General features: G+C 52.1%; 1 protein-coding gene across 2 annotated transcripts in view; it reads left to right on the forward strand.

Annotated features, from left to right (window-relative positions):
• Positions 1-19,246, forward strand: part of SIRPA (signal regulatory protein alpha) — a 41,433-nt gene extending 22,187 nt beyond the window's left edge. For both annotated transcript variants that reach the window (XM_060123235.1, XM_060123236.1), the window contains 6 exons: positions 3,091-3,411; positions 3,997-4,326; positions 6,133-6,243; positions 9,257-9,281; positions 15,695-15,734; positions 18,145-19,246. In XM_060123235.1, coding sequence (XP_059979218.1) covers positions 3,091-3,411; positions 3,997-4,326; positions 6,133-6,243; positions 9,257-9,281; positions 15,695-15,734; positions 18,145-18,399 — 1,082 coding nt within the window. In that variant the 3' untranslated portion in view covers positions 18,400-19,246. The remainder of the gene's footprint in view (positions 1-3,090; positions 3,412-3,996; positions 4,327-6,132; positions 6,244-9,256; positions 9,282-15,694; positions 15,735-18,144) is intronic.
• Positions 19,247-20,611: the final 1,365 nt, after the last annotated feature.

Below are 20,611 nucleotides of genomic sequence, written 5' to 3' on the forward strand. Positions count from 1 at the left end.
CTGCCTTTCAGGGGTCTGTGATGACTGAAGAGGATCTAGGAAGCCCTGGATGGAGTGGGTTGGGTGTCACTGAGCTCAGTGCACAGCAGTTGAGAGCCTGAGCCGAGCCCCCCTGCCTGGGCCTCCATCCCAGCTCTGCCCCGTCCCGGCTCTGGGACCTCTGACAAGTCCCTCCCCACACTGGGGCTCAGTGTCCTCGTCCATCAGTGACAGCACCGCCCTTACAGAGCTGCTGCAGGGACTGAATGAAGGATACATGTCAAGAGCTTAGAGCAGAGCCTGGCACCCGGAACGTGTTCCACCAACGTGAGCTCTGATGTGCTGAAGCCAGAGGACCTCGGATGGGTCACTTTCCCTCCAGGACTAAGTACAACTGGAGTTGGGGTGGGGCTGGGTGCCTTTCAACCTCAGCTGCTCATTTGAATCACCTGGGAGACAGGGAAGAGCTCCCGTGACCCTATCCCCACCCTAGAAATTCTGATTTAATAGGCCAGATGTGGGCCTGGGCAGGTGAGTGTTTTAACTCCTGCAGAGGATGCTGGTGCCCAGCCAGGACAGAGGAGCCCTGATCTACATGTTCTCTGAGGTCACAGAGGGAAGGCTGTGGTTTTTCCCTGACAAAGGTGGGTCCCCCGTGGTGCCTGAGTTGTAAGAACACTTCTTCCGGGTGTGGGTGCTTCAGAATAGTCCAGGACAGTGACAGCTTTTTGGAGGCCCCAAGAAGTCAGCCTGAGTGGAGAGGCAGGGACATCTCCCCAGACATCTGGGCTGAGAGGGGCTTCCTGTGCACTCAGACCACCCTGTTCAGACCCGAGCTTCATCTCTGGGGAAACTTTCCCATATTTTAAACACGTGTGTGTGTGTGTGTAAACAGGTGCTAGAATCCCTGTAGACCCTCTCTGCTCAGCCCAGAGCCCTCCTGCCTCAGTACACCGCAGTGACACTGACCAAGTCTAACGTGTTCCCTCCTTTCAGAATGCTTCCAGCTTCTGTAAAGGGCTGACCTGCAGGAAAATGCCTATGATCCCTTGTGTGTTTTGAAAGCCGGTTCCCCCAAATTTTTCCCTGAGGGGATTATTTTTAAAAAGGGGGAGAGAATCATAACTTGGTTTCCTGCTCCTTTATTCATGTGGATTTTTCATGGCAGCTGCAGGGAACAAGATTTGAGACTTTTCTTGTTTTTTCCATAATACTTTTGTTTTGCCTTCTTACTTAGAGAATAAATAGATAGTTTCAGACCTAGGAATGACCAGATCTTAAGATTAAGATGTTATTGTATTATTAATTAAGCAACTATATGCGAGGCTCTGTGTTTTACATACATCCTCACTCATCTTACCAAGTGGTGCTTTATCCACTTTGTCTAGAATCAGACACTGAGGCTTAAGTAAAGATCAGAGACCCTAAAATCAGTCAGTCCTGTGTGCAGTGAGATGAGCTCTGACCTTTCCTCGCTGGGTGCCCTTGGCCAGCTGCGTCCTCCCTGAGCCTCATCCCATAAATGGGGCCACTCTCGAGCTTCCCTCTCAGGACTGATGTGGGGAATGAGAGAGCTGAGGTTCCTAGAGGAATCAGCCCAGCACCAGGCTCCCCAAAACTCTCTGTAAGTGCTAACTGATCACAGTGTCTGCTCCCTTTACTTACGTCCAGGATGCTGGTGTTTCTATGACTTGATTTATTCAAGTAACACCTCCTTACTATGTCCTCAAAATGTCTGATGAGTTTTAGGAAGCAAGTTAAATATTTACAAATGCAAATATTTATAATAGTTGCTGTCTGCCAACTTTTACAGGAGGTGTTACGTAATAACGAACAATTTGGAGACACCCTAGAGGACCCTTCTACAGGGAGAAACTGCCCTCACTTTTTTTTTTATATATAAATTTATTTATTTATTTATGGCTGTGCTGGGTCTTCGTTTCTGTGCGAGGGCTTTCTCTAGTTGCGGCGAGCAGGGGCCACTGTTCATCGCGGTGTGCAGGCCTCTCACTATCGCGGCCTCTCTCGTTGCGGAGCACAGGCTCCAGACGCGCAAGCTCAGTAGTTGTGGCTCACGGGCCTAGTTGCTCCGCGGCATGTGGGATCTTCCCGGCCCAGGGCTCGAACCCGTGTTCCCTGCATTGGCAGGCGGATTCTTAACCACTACGCCACTAGGGAAGCCCCTGCCCTCACTTTTGATTTGCTGATTTGTGTACATTTTCAGGACACAAGAGGTGCTTCTGCTGCTTCATAGGCCTGTGTCTATGTCTCTTCTGATTTAATAACAATTAAGAAATTAACCGCCTTTGGTTTCTTAGCACTCAATGATCTTTGTTTCAACCTAAAACTGACCCAGGAGAGGAACCCAGATTCGAAAAACATCCCTTTGCTCCCTTCCTTTCAAATTCAAAGATTGGCACATTAGTCCTACTGGAACATTTGTGGAAAGAATGAAAACTATGCAGTAAATTCATAGATACCTGAAGGGATATAAATATAGTCTGGGTTAAAGAGGGATCTGTGTTTGTTTAATTTTGAGAATCATCTTGTGTTTTACTCATAGCAAAAATGCTCCCACTGCCTGATTTAACCCTCACTGCAGCGCGGGAAGGGTAATGCCTGCTGTCCCCTTTCACAGATGAGGAGCTGGGAGGTGCCATGGCCACAGCTCTCGTTGGACGGCCAGCCTGGCTCAGCTTCCATGTGGTCCCGCTATGACCCCGCTTCCCCTGCATTTACTTCTGTGAACACTTCTCCGAACTTACCTAAGTTTTCCAGGGGGAGCCCAGCTAGGAACAGTTAATAGGAGAGTGAGACCAATCGGTACTTTTGTTCCTTTGCCCAAACTGGTGGGAAATCACCTGGCAGATGTAAGAAGGTGGACTTTGAACTCAGGCCTGGAATTCGATGTCAGCCCTGCCCCTGACTCAGAGTCACCTCTGGGAACCTGTGTGTCTCCTCTGTCAGATGAGGATGATGACACTGCCCTCCCAGAACTATTTGAGGAATTTAAAAAATAATATGTGTGGTGGTTCTTAACTGCGTCACATTTTTATCATTAGTGATGATAATTACAATCATGTTCATCATTTATAAATGTTCCTTTTGTAGCCAAACCCTCTCCTCCTGTGGTATCAGGCCCCACAGTGAGGGTCACACCTGAGCAGACAGTGAGCTTCACCTGCAAATCCCACGGGTTCTCCCCCAGAAACATCTCCCTGAAATGGTTCAAAAATGGCAATGAGCTCTCAGCCTCCCAGACCGACGTGGAACCAGAGGGAAACAACGTTTCCTACAGCATCTCCAGCACAACCAAGGTGGTGCTGGCCCCGGGGGATGTTCGCTCCCAGGTCATCTGCGAGGTGACCCACATCACCCTGCAGGGAGACCCTCCTCTTCGTGGGACAGCCAACTTGTCTGAGACCATCCGAGGTAGAAGCCCCTCATGCCAGCCTAAGCCCGCACCTGCTCTCAAGGCCCCAGTCCCTTCCTCCTCCCTGCTTTTTGCTCCAGGCCTCAAATTGCCTGGAGTCTACTTCCTGACAGTCCTGCCCCATCACCAGGCTCCTAGATGAGCTGGTCACTAACTACCGTTTTAACGGCAGCTGCCAGGTGGACACCCATCATGTGCCGAGCACTGTGCTGAGTAGTTTCCTTTACTTTATCAATAGTTTCTCCAACTAGTGAGCACCTACGATAAGCCAGGCCCCTATGTGCTTGGCGATTTCGTATATTTTGCTGCAGTTATTATATTCCAACTGCATGCCAGGGGCTGTGCTTTTAGATGACACACATCATTAACCTACTAGGAGCCCAGTCCTCGAGCACCTACTGTGCGCCCTGCAGTGTGCTTATGATTTCATTTCTATGCAAAGACACCCCCGGTGTCTGAGCGCCTGCTGCATGCCTGGCTCTGTCCTCTAGTGACTCCCTTGCTGTGCTGGAAGCTGTTATCCAGCCCCTCTCCTGTGACCTGTTGGTTCCATAAGGTCAGAGCTTCTGCCTATGCTGTTTCAGTTCCGCCTACCTTGACGATTACCCAACACCCCAGGGTGGGGAACCAGGTGAATGTCACCTGCCAGGTGAACAAGTTCTACCCCCAGCGCCTACAGCTGACCTGGTTGGAGAACGGAAATGTGTCCCGAATGGACATGGCCTCGACCCTCATAGAGAACAAGGACGGGACCTTTAACCGGACGAGCTCGCTCCTGGTGAACTCATCTGCCCACAGGGAGGCTGTGCTGCTCACCTGCCAGGTGGAGCATGACGGACAGCCGGCGATCACCAAAAACCACACCCTGGAGGCCTCTGCTCCCCAGAAGAACCAGGATGCAGATGAACGTATTGGTGAGGCCTCCACTCCAACTGACCCAGTTCTTTACCTTTTTTATTTAATATAAAAGGTAGTAATTCATGCTTTTTATAGAACAATCTAGAAGTGAATAGATGTAAAGTAGAACTTTAGAGTGAGTTCCCACCCCCAAACCCCACACCCCCAAGAGTGACCACTTGTTAGAGTTTGGTATATTCTTTACAGATCTTTTGACATAAATATCCATGAAAGAAAGAAAGTAGGGAAGGAGAGAGATCGTCCAGTCCATAGCGTCCTACCTCTTGCTTTCTTTCACTAACAATAATTGTTTTCACCATTCCATGTCTGCCCTCCTCCCTCCGGCTTGCTCTTTCTTACCTGGGCCTTGTCTCCCTGGCTGCCATCGCAAGGGTGCCCCACTGGGAGTAGGGATGGGGGCTTCAGGGTGTCTGTGGCTTATCGCAAGTAAAATCAGTGCTGCACTAAATGTCCTTGTACACAGTCTGTTACATGCACAGCTATTTCTGTGGGACGATTCCCAGGGAACATTTCTAGGCCCATTTAAGGTGATGGTGATGCTGCCACCCTTCTGGGAGAGTGAAAGGTGTCAGCCCCCATCCAACCTGTTGTCGATGTGTCTCCCTTCTTTCTTCAAAACGGCAGCACCTAGTTGGCGTTTTGGTACCACTGTGGAATGTTCCATCACCTGTACGCTGTATGTAGCGACCCTTTGAATGGATTAGAATAGAGTCCATTTCCTTCCTTCGTGCATCCTTGAAGGAAACAGCTCTAAAGAAGCCTTGGGTCTGTCACGGTGCCCTTTGGTGCCACCAGTGGCTGGTTTTCACAGGATGAGCCCTGCCCCTGGAGACAGGTTGTGTGGATCCACTCCGCCTGTCACAGTCTTGCTGGGGAGCTTGGACAAGCCAGTGCCCGTCTCTGGGCTGCTCTGCCTGCTTCTGGCAATGTTGAGGGAGGTGACCCTGGTGATAGCCCAGCTTTGAGTCTCAGCTGCTAGGACCATAGCTGTCGCAGCATTATAGCTTCAGTGCTGGGTATGCAGTAGACACTCAAGAAATACTTTTAGAAAGGATGAAAGAGTGAATTAGCTGGTTGATGTGCGAGCTGGTTTAGTTAGTGAGGTAATCCTCAGAGCTATCCAATGAGGTAGAGATTACTATTGGCCTCAGTAACATAAGCCAGTGTGTGAGGGGGGCTTAAATGACCTGCTCAAGGTCACACCACAGAGGGCAATGATTTGAACCCACGTGTCTGAGACCTGCTCCTGGCCTCCCACTGTGCCCTCATGTGGGGTCCCCTGCCTGTGCCCGACGCCACCCCTGCCCTGTCTCCGTGTCCCATGTCCTGGGCTCAGCACTCCTAGGCCCAGGCCCTGGGCACGGACCAGGGCACAGTCTCGGGGCTCTGCATGTCTAGACGCACGTCCAGCACTCCTCGCCACCCCTGCCCCCTGCGCTGTGTGATGCCCCAGCTATGATTAGGAGCTCCCTGTGTGGCCGCCCCACGGCTCACTTAGATGAGGAGGAACATATGTCTGTTCCTCGGGAGGGAGATTCCCGCCCATGCCCTGCAGCTGGGCCTCTCCGAGGCTGACGGCAGCGTTTCCCCCCTGTTACCTCAGCACGGTTTTTGCACTGCCGGTGGGTAACCCATGAGGAGAGGTGTGTGCAGACCCATGGACGTGCCCATGTGGCCTGAAATGTCTGAGCCAGATGTTTTCCGTTAATGAAGCCTGCCTCATGGTGAATAGGGACAGTGGGTTTTCCTTTTTTTTTGTTTTAAATTTTCCTACAAGAAGCCTCTATTTTGTGTGGTCCTAGACAAGGCTGACAGCTGGAACAGTATCTTCATCGTGGTGGGCGTAGTGTGTGCCCTGCTGGTGGCCCTGATGATCGCCGCCCTCTACCTCCTCCGAATCAGACAGAAGAAAGGTGGGTGCATCTCTCAGTTCCTCCTCATGAGTTTGCCCCTGGGCTGTCCTTCCCAGAGGGGGAGACCTCATGCAGTTTAAGCCATAAAGATGTCCAGTTACTCCAAAGGTAACAATGCCATGGCTGTGTGGGCCCTTCACCAGGCTGGAATCTGGGGGGGTCAGCACCCCGGCAGCCATCACTGCTCCAGGCCTCACATCCTCATGGGACCACTACCAAGGTGGCAAGCAGGGAGATGCCAGGGTGGCAAGAGGGCCTCAGGGAGGAAACAGTGTTTCCCAGGAGCCCCGGGCAGACTTCTGCTTTCCCCTTACCTGTCCAGGTTACATGCCCGGCACCCTGGCAGGAGGCTAGAAGGGAGTGGGGATAATACCACAACTTACTTCTGAGGCCGTTGGGAGGATTAAATGGCTGACTGTGGGTACAATGTTAGTAAGATGCCCAGCACACAGCAAGTGCTCAATAAATGTTAACTCCTGTCGTCAGTATTGTACATGAGCTGGAAACGTGAGCCACCTCCCTGGAAAGCTCCCTTCACTGTGGCAAGGTGTGTGGCCTTGGACTGCAGCAGGAGGTATAAGTTCAAATCCAGGACATCGTCCCCTTGTTTGCATGCTCATGCATGTGCGTGGGCAAGCACGTGTGTGTGTGTGTGTGTGTGTGTGTGTGTGTGTGTGTGTGTGTGTGTGTGTAGTTGTTGCTGTAGCCAGACCTCTGACTCTAGAGTCAGAAAAACTAGGGTTCCAGACCCTTGTTTTACGCTCTAAACAATTTGGCCTCCATTTCCTCACCTGTAAAATGGGTGTGGCAGTGCCTGCCTTGGAGGCTAGTTATGAAACAAATAAGCTCATGTGAAACAGCAGCTCTGACACATTCTCAGACCTAAAAGGATACATGTTCTCTTTCCCACTCTTGAAGGAGACTATTTTAAGCCAGTGTTTCTGAAACTTTTTTGGCTACAAGTGATAGAAATACATTTCATGTCTCAACCCAATGCACACACACCCCATCTATAAAATTGGAACTCTGATATTTTCCTTTTTGTCATATTTTGTACTATATTCTTCTAAAAATGCTGGTTTTGACCCACCACGTGCCGCAGCTTATAAAGTGCAAAGTGTGGTCCCGAGCTGTGCTTCTGCACCCAGACCTCCAGGCAGAGCTCAACGGGCGTGTTGTGCATCAGCCACGCACCCCTCCTGCACCCCCTTTCCTCTGGTCCCCAAGTTTCCCTCCCCGCTGGGCTGGCTGGAGGGACTCAGCTCTGAGACACTGCCTGAGCCTCCAGCTCCCGTCCAGGAGGGCTGGTGTCAGGGCCCGCATCTCTGGAATCCAGAATGATGCCAGATGATCTACAGGGTGGTTTCCCTAACATTCCTGGCGCCCCCGCACAGGAAGGACTCCTCCTCAGGTGGGGAAGCAGGGCCTGTTGCCCACCAAGAGTGACAAGCCAGCCCTTGGATGGAGCGTTCACGGTGTCCACTAGTGTCCCAGTCCCCTTTGGAGCCTCATCCCTGGCCTCCACGTCAGGCTCCGGCACATGTGAGCTCATTACCATGGGCCTGGGCATCAGTGACCCAGTGTTCCGGAGGGGGAGGGGGGTTGGAGAACTGCAGATGCTGGTGAAGGCCACCCAGCCCTGAGTGGTGCGTCTGCTTGTGTGCAGAGCCCAGCTCTCACACATAGGCTCTAGAGACAGTGACAACTGGCCCTCAGTCAGATCTTCTGATGTGCCAGGCACTGTTCACAGACCTAACCCCACTTTACAGATGAGGAAACTGAGGCATGGGAAAGTTATAAAACTTGCTCAGGGTCTCGCAACTGGTGAGTGCTGAGGCCAGGATTCACACCTGGACAGTGGGTCTCCAGGGACTTTGTTTGAGACCACTCTGCACTTCACCTCCATCCTAATGAGACACCCCTTCTCCCTCATTGGTCCCTGGAGGTATCTGCCATCCTCTACCTCATACTCACAGTGAAATATCCTAATTTCAACTCTATCACTTACCAGTTGTGTGACCTTAGGGAGTCATCCAGTGTCCTTGGTATAAAATGGAGATGATTGGTCCCATCACTGGACTCCCTGAGATGACTCATGACCCAGCACTTGGCAACCCATCATCTTCCATTCAAATGTTAGATGCTGAGCTGCAGCATCTAACTGGTGTCACTCACCTAAAAATCCAGTACCTGCCCAGGCACCAAGCGTTAATGTGGCAGTGAGAATTCTTGCATTGTGGCAGCCCCCAGCCTGTTACAATGTGGTGCAGAGCACATTTGCCTGTGCACGTTGCTTTTTAATTACAGTTTTACAGCAAAATGAGAGTCAACTGGTGGCTGATCCCCAGGGCTTCTCTGTGGGATGCCCCATATCACAGGCTTAAAATCTCTGAGCCAGATGGACCCTTTCTTTCCTCCCAAGATCCTTTTTTGGAAAGTGGTGAGATGAAAATGGATGTCCAGCCCAACCCTGTGAGTTAAAGCACTGAAATCCAAGCTCAGAGAGGGAAAATGACCCCCAGAGGGTCACACAGCAAGCGAGTCAGTGGCAGAAGTGGGATTCCCATTTACTCCCCTACCTAGCAGACCTGCTAAAACCTGTTCTCCAGCAGTGAAGGGCCCTGATGGGGACCCAGGCTTGCTGTAGGGTCTCTGGTAAGGTGTGTGATGGATGGAAGTGAGGCTCAGACAGAGGCAGGGCAGTTGACCCCTCCCAGGCTGAAGGCTGCTTTGGGATCTGACCTCTGGCAATTCCCAGAGATGGGAAAGCAGGAAGGCCCAGCTCACTGGTCTTCCTCCATGGAAGATAATGGGCCGCCCACCCCAGTGGGGTGGACATGGGGTTTCCTGTGGTTTAGAGGTGATTTCAATAATTCCTCCCAACATCCTTGGAGGTAAACCTCTGCCTCCGCCCCTACACACACACACACACACACACACACACACACAAAGTTACGTGAGCAAAGTGTGTTTCTAGGTTAAATAACTGGCTTTTGTTTCTTCTCTCTTTCAGCCAAGGGCTCCACTTCCTCTACAAGGTAAGTGCATCACTGGGCTCGGGTGCTTTTGTAGTTATTTTGTTGTTTGCCTCCAAAACTGCAAAGCGTAATGCACACCCACTGCGCCAGTCAACTATTTCTTTCCTTTATAAGCTCTTCTCACCAGGTCCATCTTTAATTACTATCTCAAGTGAGGGGATTTGAGGGGATTTATGCACACAGAGGCACTGATTTCTTGCTTGCTGTCCACAGACAGTGAGACCCTGATCAAATCCCATTTGGACTGTGGCAGAAAACTCCTGCACATTCTGCTCCCGAATCCAAATTGTATACTCTGCTCTTTCCTTCGTTCACTAAATATTCATTGAGTGCTTTGGCACAGACGGCCCTGGCAATGCCGGCATGAGTAGCATAGAAGCATCTGTGCCCTCCTGAAGCCCGTGACCTGGTCAGAAGCTAAGCCGATGACATGACATCACAGATGGTGCATTAGTTTGTTGATTCACATGATCGGTGATTTTTGCTCTGTTCTGAGCACTCAGGATACAGCAGTGAACAGGAGTCAGTCTGGGCCTTCACGAGGCTCAGATGCCAGTGAGAGAAGCAGGCAGTAAGCCTGGAGGCAAAACAGTATAATGCCCCGTCAGGTGGTGACGAATCAAACACAGCAAGGGGATGGAGACTGCGGGGCAGGGAAGGCAGGGGCAGGGCCTCCTCTGAAGAGGACATATGAGCAGGGACCTGGAGCTGGGGACCTGTGAGGGGACACCTGCTGGGCGAGAGAGCAGGCGAGGCAAAGGCCCAAGGTGGGCAGTACCGGGAGGATACGGGAGGCCAGCCGTTGGAGCAGAAGGAGTGAAGGGACAGGAAGGGATGAGATCAGGAGGTGCAGGCCCACGTACCTTAGCTGTGGCCCATGCAGCAGATGGGTGACTAATCCAGACTTTGCAGCTTTAGGGAAGGCCCCCGACATTCACCCCAGCAGAGTAGAGGCAGCGCCCCATCATCTACCACGTGAATGTACCTGCATGGAAACATGAACGTCCACACCAAGGACGATAAATACAAACTATAAATAGCTTCATGTTGGTTCGGGACAGGTTTTGCCAGCAAATGGGTTTTGAAAATCTTTTGATATTTTTAGAGCTTTGTGGATTTCAGAATTGCAAAGCAGAACTGAGGATCTGGAGGGGAAGCCAGGGGTCTAGGGCCTGTAGCTGTTAGGACTCAGGGTTTTACTCCTGGTTGGATGAGGAGGCTTAGGAGGGAGATGATCTGACTTCGTTTTAAAAGCCATCACCCTGACCACTGTGTGTGGACCAAGGTAAAGGAGGTGAGGGTGGAGGCAGAGAGGCCAGAGAAGAGGCTGCTGCAGTTGTCCAAGCAGATGGTGGTGGCCTAGACCAGGGTGATGGGATGGGCTTAGAAATGGTCAGATTCTGGATATATTTCACAGGTAGAGCCAAGAGAACTTGCCGATGGATTGTAGGGTCAAGGACAATACCAAGGTTGGGGGCATGGGGTGCTGTGTCCTGTGTTGGGGACCACAGATGCAGTGGGGAAATACTAGGCACTGCGGTTGCACACAGCAAGAGCATCTGACCTGTCTGAAGGGCCCTAGGAAGCACTGTGTGTCCCTCCTGCCCCACAGCGGGAGTCTGTGGTGCCCTTGGGAGAGAGCCTTTCTTTCTGCTCTGACCTCCGCAGGTGGCTTCCTGCTCTGAGCCCTGGCCAGCCTCCCAGCTTCCCCATCCCTGAACAAGCAGAGCCACCACTCCAGCAAAACCAGGCTCCTCGCTGCCCCCAGGGAAATGTGCTTCCTGTTGCCGGGCCTTCAACTGTCACACTTCCCACTGAAGTACACTCTTTCTCAAGGGCAAGGCTCAGCTTCCGTCCTTTGCCTAAAACCCCTCAGGGGCTCCCTGTGGCCCTCGAGGTAGTCCAGATGCCCTCCTGAGGCCCTCAAGCACCTCGTGGTCCAGCCCTGCTGCGCTGGACAGTTCTACTCCCAGCCACTCCTGGAGCTCACATTCCGTGCCTCAGCCAACACTGCCCCCCTTCACCTCCTCCCTCACGCTGCATCCTCGCTCTCCTCGCCCTGCGCGCTGGGCCTCTCCCTGAGATGTGCTCCCCACCCCTGCTCCTGAGCCACCCAGGGTCTGCACAGCTCCAGGGGGCGGCAGTCACGGCCGGCTCTGAACAGCGCCCCCTGGAGTTGTGCCACATGGAAGCTAGTGTAGGCGCCCCTCCTTTTACCTGGTTACCTCTTGCTCTTCCTTCTGGGCTCAGCAAGGGTGTTACCTCCTCCAGGGACAGAGGCTCCTCCTGGGAGCTCTCCTGATACCCCTGGATGGACACCCCAGTGTGTCCAAGTTGTCTCTGCACTCGTCCCCATAGTATAACCCACCCCTCTCGAAGGCAGGGGTTACTTCCCTCACGTTCACGGCTAATTGCTGCTGAACTTGGCACCATGCCCGGAATGGAATGGGTGCTCAGTAAAGGTTTGTTGAATAAATGAACGAACAAATGCCGTCCCAAACCACCACAGCAATCCCCGATCTCTAACTTCCTGAATCCCTAAAACTCTCCCTGTCAGTGGCTTCACAGCCCCAAATGTGGAAGGATCTCTCTTTTTTGTTTTGTTTTTATTGTTGTCACTATTTTTTTACATGTCATCTCCTCAATTAGACAGTACATTTCTGGAAGAAAAGGGGTGTGTCGATAATAATAATGACAACAACATCAGCGGCTAACATTTATCGGGCATTCACTGTGTTCCAGGCACAGATCTATGATTTTACCTATATTAGCCCATTGGTGATTTAATTATTGCAAAAATCCTATGATTTACTCTTGTCCCAGTTTAATTGAGCAGAGGTTCTGGAACTTGAGTGTGTAGCAGAATTCCCTGGAGGGCTTGTTAAAATGCAGATTACTGGCGCCACCCCCTGAGTTTCTGATGCGGAATTTGTATTCCTAACAAGTTCTCAGGTGGCACTGATGCTGCTGCTTCCGAGCTGGACTTTGAGAACCCCTGCTCTGGAAGCTTACTATTGTCCCCATGTTGTGGTTGAGGAAACTGAGGCTCAGAGAAGTCGTGAGACCTTCCCAAGGTCCCACAGTTAGTAAGTGCTGAACCTCGAGTCAACCCAGATTTCTCTGACGCTGAAGCTGAGGCTGTTCATCACTGATCTAGTGCCTCTTGCTGCCTGTTTCTTCTTCCCCAGAGAAGCCAACCGTTTTCTGCCTGTTTTTTATTTTTCCAGCATGAGCGTACCGAGGGAGCCGTGAGATCACTTGCTCCCTTTCATCTCTCTAAGCCAAAGCGTTAGCTAGTGAGCGGTAATGGTGCTTTCCCGTGCAGCCGCCAGCTTCAGCTAGGCTGACTGGGATCAGACGCTTTCCAGAGGACATTGGCATGGGTAACAACCCAGCACCCCGGGAGGGGGCGGAGCAGGGGAGGGGGCAATGCCACCACTTTGAGCTCAAAGGGCCCATCAGATTGCAGGGCCAGTGGGGGGACTGGCTATTTCTAACTCCCTAGGTTAGGACCGTACAAGAGAACGTTGTAATCTTCCTCAGCTCAGATGAGAGAAAAATGTGGCTCTGCTCCCTTAATTGGGCACTGGGGTTCATTCGGTCGGCCATTTGTTCACTTGTCAGACATTCACTGAATTTATTCTTGGAATATTTAAGGCTTCCCTGACTCTTTTCATTTATTCATCTGGATTGAGCGCCAGGCCTTAAGCCGGGGGATTGCAAAGAGTAGCAAAAAGGACACTAGCCCTGGTCTCGTGGCACTTTTGATCCCATGGGAGAGATGTTCATTCATTCAGCAAACATCTATGGCATGCTAATGGCGCACCGGCCCATTACTAGGTGTCAGGGCTCCGGTGGTGAATGACACAGGCCTAGTCCCTGCCCACATGGAGCTAGTGGTCCACAGGGAGGCAAGTTACCAAACAAGCTAGGAGGTTAATACACGATGTGCTGCAGGCACTGACTAAATAACACAAAGTCAGGCTCAGAGCAGAGGTTGGGGGGGCAGGGGGTGGGTGTGCGGTGGGCGGTCAGGGAAGACCATCTAAGGAGGGGACATTTAGGAGACAGCTGAGGGGCGAGAATGCTCTAGCCATGGGAATATCGGGGGACAAGAGTGGACCAGGCAGAGGGAATGGCCAGTGCCAAGACCCCGAGGCAGGAGCAGCTGGACGTGTTCACAGACCATGGAGGAGGCAAGGGGGCCAGAGCTGAGTGATCGAGGGCGGAGACAGGACTAGAGCATTGGGTGAGGGCACGTCACGCAGGCCAGGCAGTCAGGACTCGGAGATGGATTTCACTGCGTGATGGGAAGGAGTTGAGGGTTTTAAGCAGAAAGATGATATGACATCGCAGATGCATTTTACATGTGGGGAGTGGAGTGCAGGCAGGGCAGGACTAGAGCAGAGACGCCAGAGGCTCCTCAGAAATTTAAAACCTGGATGGTGGTGATGACGGACTGGAGGGGTTCGATATGTACTTTGGAGGCAGAGTCGACAAACCTTGCAGTGGATTAGACACAGGTTTTAAAGGAGGAGGGAGGAGAATCAGGGGTGATTCCCACTTCCTTAGCCGAGCACAGGGATGAGTAACAGCAATGCCGTTCACTGAGACAGGAGGGACCGGAGGAGAGACAGACATGAAAAATGGAAAACTGCTTCTGTTCTGTAATAATTGCTCTGAGAGAGGAGCCCAGTGTCCTGAGAATGGAGTTTGGGATTCAGTGACGGTTTCCCTGAGAAAGAACTATTTGAAACAGCTCTGAGGGAAGAGGAGGAGTGAATCAGATGAAGAGGCAAGGAGGAATGAGTGTGCAAAGGCCCTGGGGCAGCCTGATTGTCATTCATTCCGAGTCAGTTTTGAGCACCCATACCTATGTGGTGAAGAAGCATGGCAGACAGCCAGACACACAAACCAGATGGGAAAATATGCAAGAAGTTTGAAATTGTCATGGAGGGGCAGCCCAGCCAGCCCAGCACTGTCAGAGCCTTCCCAAGGAAGTGACAACATAGTTGAGTCTTGAAGGATGAGCAAAGGTTAACCAAGAGGAAAAGTGGTTGAGGGGGTTCTTCAAGGCTGTTGTTGACATGTAAAGTGGGCCACATCAAGTAGCCCTTGAGAAATATTGGGTGAGTGAATAAGTGGGTGAATGAGGCCGAGGGAGTGAATGACCCCTAGGGAGGTCAGCCAGGGACAGACTGCACAGGGCTTACGAGCAGGGCGAGGCATTGGACTTGAACCAAAGGCAGTGGGAAGCCAGACCCGTCGGAAGCAGGAGGGGTATGGATGGAGACTGAGTGAGTGATGGTCCCCTCCAGACGGTGTCCCTGCTCCTGGAGGGCCGTTGCTTGGCCACGTGGGGCCCGTCCTGCCCCAGAACTGCTTTCTGAGCCAAGTGCTCATGCCAAATCCATTCATAACCCCACTGCCAAGCCCCATTGCTCATTTCTGACATGATCCAGGCTAACATCCCCAGAGTGGCCAGCTTGAGAATTTACACAACTCCTGCAGAGCCAGTGGCTCTGGTTTGCTCACCACCTTGACTGTGACCCTGCAGTGAGCCAAGCCACGGCCTCCAATTACAGAATCAAGTGCTTGAAGAGCTTCTTTGATTAACCAGAACACTTGGTCCTTCTCTTTTCCTTTCTTAATGGTGACTTAGATGTGTATAATATAGAACATTGGGAAAACATGGGAAACTAAAAAGAAGAAAAAATACCACCCAAGGACCCCTGCTGTTAACATTTTACTATGTTTCCTTCCAGTGTTATCCACACATTTTTCATAATTGAAATCATTCCACAGAGAATTTTGCTTTTATACTTATCATTTTAATGTGATTTGTAATTAAAAAAAAAAACTTCCTCATAAACCTTTTAAGTCTTTATCTACAAATCTATCCTAATTTCCTTAACCAGTCCCAGTTGGTGGAGCTGTGAGGTGTAAACCTTCCTCCCCCATCTCGTTCTGTGGTAAATGCCTCTGTGCATAAAGTTTTTTCTATATTTTGAATCCCCCCCCTCACCCGGCCAAGTGTGCGATTATGAGTCAAAAGATAAGGACAACTTCCAAGCTCTTGACTTTGCCAAGCGGCTTCCAGAAAACGTTGTGTCGGTCGGCCCCTCCCACCAGCAGTGTGTGAACCTGCCAGTTTCACTGCACCTTCCCCAGCACCGAGTATTATAATTTTTAAAGATCCTTGATGATAAAGTAGGTTAAATTAAAAAAAGGTAGTACATGCTGAAAAGCCCTTTGGTCCAAACATGTGATAAGCAGTTGTGTTTCTGTTGGGAATCGCTCATCCACGTCCCCCACCCATATAGGAAGTGGAACCTAAATGTTATTCTTACCCATTTGCATGAGCACTGGAGATAGTGAGGGTATTTTTATCTGTGCGTCTCTTTCCTTTTTAGGTTGCATGAGCCCGAGAAGAACACTAGAGAAACAACCCAGGTACGGTGCTTGGTGAGATGCCCTTCCTGGGAAACAGGAACAGGCTGGGACAGACTCTCCCAGCTGGAGCAGAGGGAGGGGGGGACTCAGGAAAGCAAGGATCCTCCACCCCTGGCACCCGCCCACCCTGGCGAAGGAGTCTTAATTTAGAACAGGATCTGCAACTCCTGTTGATGCAAGGAAATCATACCACCGAGAGTCTGTCCCTGCCTGTCTGACTCAGTGCCAAACACTGCACAGCTTGGAAGGGCACCGTCCACCATGTGTTCTGTCTAAACGGTGCCCTGGAGTCGGGCTTAGTGTTCATCACGCCATCCAGCCTCCGTGCACGTGCCCAGCCAGTCCTTCCACCAGGAGCACCCTTGCAGCCCTGTGCCGCTCACACGGGGTAACGCACAGCACTGCGCTGCCTGTGCTGGTGGGAAGACCCCATGCCGTTAATGACCTCATGCAAGGGCACACTCCCTTGAGCTGGCGCTTTCGCCCCAGCATCACTGAGGGGATTTCAAGGCACCATGGCTGGCTTGTCTCCAAGAACTCTGGCCCTGTCTGCACCAGCTGACGCTGTCAGACCTTGGAGGCAGAGGGCTCCTCTGAGCCTTGTAAGGAGACAGGCCCTACCCTGAACCTGGAATGAGAACATGGCAGCTGTCCTTGACATTTTCCTGGCAGTTGTCATCGTCGTATCTGTAGTCTGTTGAAGAGAGTCAGGGCTGGTGAGAGGCACGGTGCTTCGAGGCCAAAACTCTCCTGACCCAGCACAGCCCCACCCCACCCTTCCTGCCTCCAGCGGGTCCTGGGCATGAGCTCAGGTGGTGATTAGAAATCCAAGACCATTTCCAGTCATGGGACAGGAAGGCCTTCTCCCCCGTCATTTTACTTTCTGGGCCTTTCAAAGTCAAAGTTCTTTCTGGAACTTTGCAGGGAAAGAATGATGGTGAAAAGAGCACTGAAGCCTACACAGAATTCAGTCAGTTGGGACTTCCTGAGCACCTACTATGTGCCAGGCCCTGGGCAGTGAGCAAGGCTCTTGTGGAGCTTGCAGCCCCGTGACTAGGACTCCCAGTGCTGTGGGCCGTCGGAGCACAGCCTCAGAGGCCAGCAGACCTTGGCTCTTTTCTGGCTGTGTGACTTTGACCGAATTTAACTTCTCTGGCTCTCAGATGCTTCACCGTAAAATAGAGTAAATAACTCCTACCAAGCAGGTTGTGTTAGGACCTAAATCGGGTGATCCACGTGTGAGCAGGGCGCCTGTCAGCTGTTGGGGACTGAGGTTGTTTTTGTGCATCAGGTAGGATCATGGGCGTTGGTAGCTCCCCTCCACGTCTACAGCGCAGGTGCCAGGCACAGAAGGAGCAAAGTATGTCATTCATGATGGGTAATTTCAAGGCGGCAGTTGTGGGTAATAAGATGAGCATGTGGGAGAGGTTCAGGTTTGCCAGGTGGCAGATGACAGCTGACACGTGCTGAACATATGTGCACTTGGCATGAGCCAGGCTCCGTCCTAAGAGCTTTACCTGGACCATCTCATCGGATCCTCCCAGTGACCCTGGCAATAGATACTATTATTAGACCCACTTTACAGATAGGGAAACCAAGGCCCAGAGAGGCTAAGTGAACTGCCCAGTCCCTCAGCCAGAGAGAGCAGAACCAGGATTCATACTCCGACTTCTGCCTACAGAACATTTACCTCCTGTTCACTGCTGGCCTCATTCTCACACACCCCTGTCTTCTGTCCCCCAGTCCCCAGCTTCACCAGAAGCAGGGCTGAAACTGTTGCCATCCATTTATCCATCCACCACTCGTTCATTCGTTCATTTAATATCCATGGGACCTCTTCTGTGCCAGCCTTGGTTTCTGCATCATAACAGATGCCTAGTGAATTTTTGTTGAATAAATGAGTGAATAAGTGAATGTCTGCTTCCACTGGGGGGTCAGCATCTTCTCAGACCTCCAAACAGGCACAGACAGCCCTAGGTGGTGGGTGCTGTGTTGCAGAAGCACAGACTGAGGAAGCACAGAGACAGAGCTCTGGACCCAGCTGAGAGGAGGGTCTTAGGATGAAATTGACAGGGTGGATTGGGTTTCATTACAAGAAGAAGGAGGGCCGGACACTGTAGGCAGAGGAAAGAGCATCAGGAAAGGCAGGCGAGAACTGCAGGAGGGGGTGACGTTGAAGCAGGGACGTGAGGCCACTACACTGACGGTTAGGAAGACCCTTCAGGCCGTGTGAGGAAGAGGCTGATTGGAAGGGCAAGGCTGGAGACAGGTGACCTTGGCCGGAGAAGAGGGGGCATGAACTAGGGCTGAGCCGGTGGAGGCCAAGAAGAGACAGAAGCAACCAGACTTGGTACCGAGGGTGAGTGAGTGGCTGGGGGCTCCAGAATGACCTTCTCTCCATCTCACTTAGATCCAGGACAACAACGACATCACATATGCAGACCTGAACCTGCCCAAGGGGAAGAAGTCCACCCCCAAGGCCGACGAACCCAACAACCACACGGAGTATGCCAGCATTCAGGCCTGCCCACCACCTGTGTCCGAGGACACCCTCACCTACGCCGACCTGGACATGGTCCACCTCAACCGGAACCCTAAGCAGCCAGCCCCCAAGCCTGAGCCATCCTACTCAGAGTATGCCAGTGTCCAGGTCCAGAGGAAGTGAGCAGGGCCGTGGTCATCTCTAGGGTCTGTCCCCATGAGCCTTCCTGTCCCGTTGCGGGCAACCTTGATGAGGACAGCCAGCCCAGTTCCTGGAGGGCCAGGGTGGGACAGGACCCAACAGTGAGGGTAGCTCTTGTCTCCCCAGCCCAGCTGGCTCTCCAGCATTTCCACGGGAGCCATGGCCCCTCTATGTGGCCACACATGGAGGCTAGTGTTGCCAGACTAGGCAGGGAACCGACCTGGGAGCTGGCCAGAGCCATCAGGGGTGCAAGAACTCTCACGCCTCTGTCCATCAACTGTGGGTCTTTGTCATGGTCTTGGAGACCACTGACTGCCTCCTTGACACTCTGCAGCCCGATCTTCCAGAGTGAGGAGGGAGAAAACCCACCTCCTCCTCCCAGCACCACCCACCTGGGGCTTTGGGGAAAGTTTTCCCTTTAGATCGAACTGCCCATCCATGGCGAAGAAGCTGGACGCGCATCCCGAGACTTGGTGCCGTGGCTGCCAGCAGTCCCGGTCTCCCCTCCCTGCACTGACCAGCCACAAGCCCCGGGGAGGAGAGGACCGTCTGAGGAACTCCTCCGCCACCAAGGACTGAGACAAAACGCCCCTCCTCCTCACGGCCCTCGAGACCTGGAGGACCTCCGACGGTGATACTCCACGTGGCCCCACCTCTCCCTTCCATACCTGAGCTCGCTTCCTTCAGCAAGCACTAACTCACAACCTCTCGCTGTGGACGCCTGTAAATTATTGAGAAATGTGAAATGTGCAATCTTGAAACTGAGGTGTTAGAAAATTTGATCTGTGGTGTTTTGTTCTGTATTTTTCTTAAAACAACAGCAGTGTTATCCTGGCTCTTTGTCATGTGTTGAAGTGTGTGGTTGGGTCTTGTGCAGTCTAAGGTTGAACGGTCGGTTGTCCTTGGAGGGATGCTCTTACAGTGGAAACTGAGTTCCTCCCAGTCCCAGAGGCTTGAGGGTGGGGAAGAAGGTTCCAGGTTGGCTGCTTCATGGAGACACTTAGCCCTCTCTCCACGAGGCTGGTACTTCTGCCTTCCGAGCCCCCAGTGTGCTAAGTCTGAACCTGCCCATGCTTCTCCAGGCTGCCTCCTTCTCCGTCTGGCCAAGACCCAATGCCTCAGTCTGCTCACCTGTAAAGAGGGGAGAGGAAAGATGCCACCCCTCCCCTCCATCGCTCACAAGCACTTTAGGGCCATGCAGGGTAGGAAGCTGTGCCTGGATGTTTTCCCCATTCCAGCTCTCTGAGCTCATCTCTGAAGGTGGAATCTTCCATTTCTGCTCCCAAACCCTGTCGAAATCAAACTGGAACAAATCAAAGACAGCCAGGAGGACTGGGTAGCTGTGACGCCAGGAATGACCTACCTTCTGTCCCTCTGTCAAGAGGTTGGGCAGAGGCCGTGACCCTGTTATCCTCGGACCCCGCACCCCTCCATTTCAGTGTGGGGGCCTGGCTGGGCCCAGGGCAAGAAGATATTGCAAGCCCTGTTTATTCGGTCTTCACGTGTAACTGATCAGCTCTCAGAGCTGAGATGCCAATCTTCACTGCCCCCTGGGTCCAGCCATTTGATGCCCGAGGGATTCCTGGCTCACGCTGTCAGAGGCAGAAGCTGAGCCATCCTGCCCATCAGCAGGTCCTCCAGGTGGAACTCGGGGAGCCGAGTGCAGACCCAGCTCTCTGGGGGACAGTGATCTGTTTTACATGATGGCATGCAGGAACTGGCTGAGCCAACAGGCCATGTGGGCAGCTCTGGCCCCACAAGCCAGAGCTTCTCTGTGGCATCTAGGAGCACAGTGGCCCAGCCACCTGGCTCGAGCTATTTCCAGATTCCAAAAGCTTGGCTTGTAAACCTTGATCTCCCTCTCTTCTGCCCAGAGACAGCACACGCATGTGAGCACACACACGCACACACACAGAATTTTAAAAAAATGTTTTCTTGGTGCCATTTTCATTTTATTTTATTTTGAATTTTGGAAGGGGAGTAAGGAAGGAGGCCAAGAAAGTCACGTAGTTTAGCTTCAGCCCGGCAGCCTGGAGATTCCCATACCTTGTGAACCGAACCCCGGGAAAAGGAAGCAGTCGAAACAACAGTATGGAAGGAGCATGGTTTCTGGAGTTTATTTTCAAACTGCGGGGAAGGAAACAGGCCCTATTTTGTATATAGTTGCAACTTAAACTTTTTGGCTTGCAAAATA

Source organism: Lagenorhynchus albirostris, chromosome 15, assembly GCF_949774975.1.
Source record: "Lagenorhynchus albirostris chromosome 15, mLagAlb1.1, whole genome shotgun sequence".
Classification (NCBI taxonomy): domain Eukaryota; kingdom Metazoa; phylum Chordata; class Mammalia; order Artiodactyla; family Delphinidae; genus Lagenorhynchus; species Lagenorhynchus albirostris.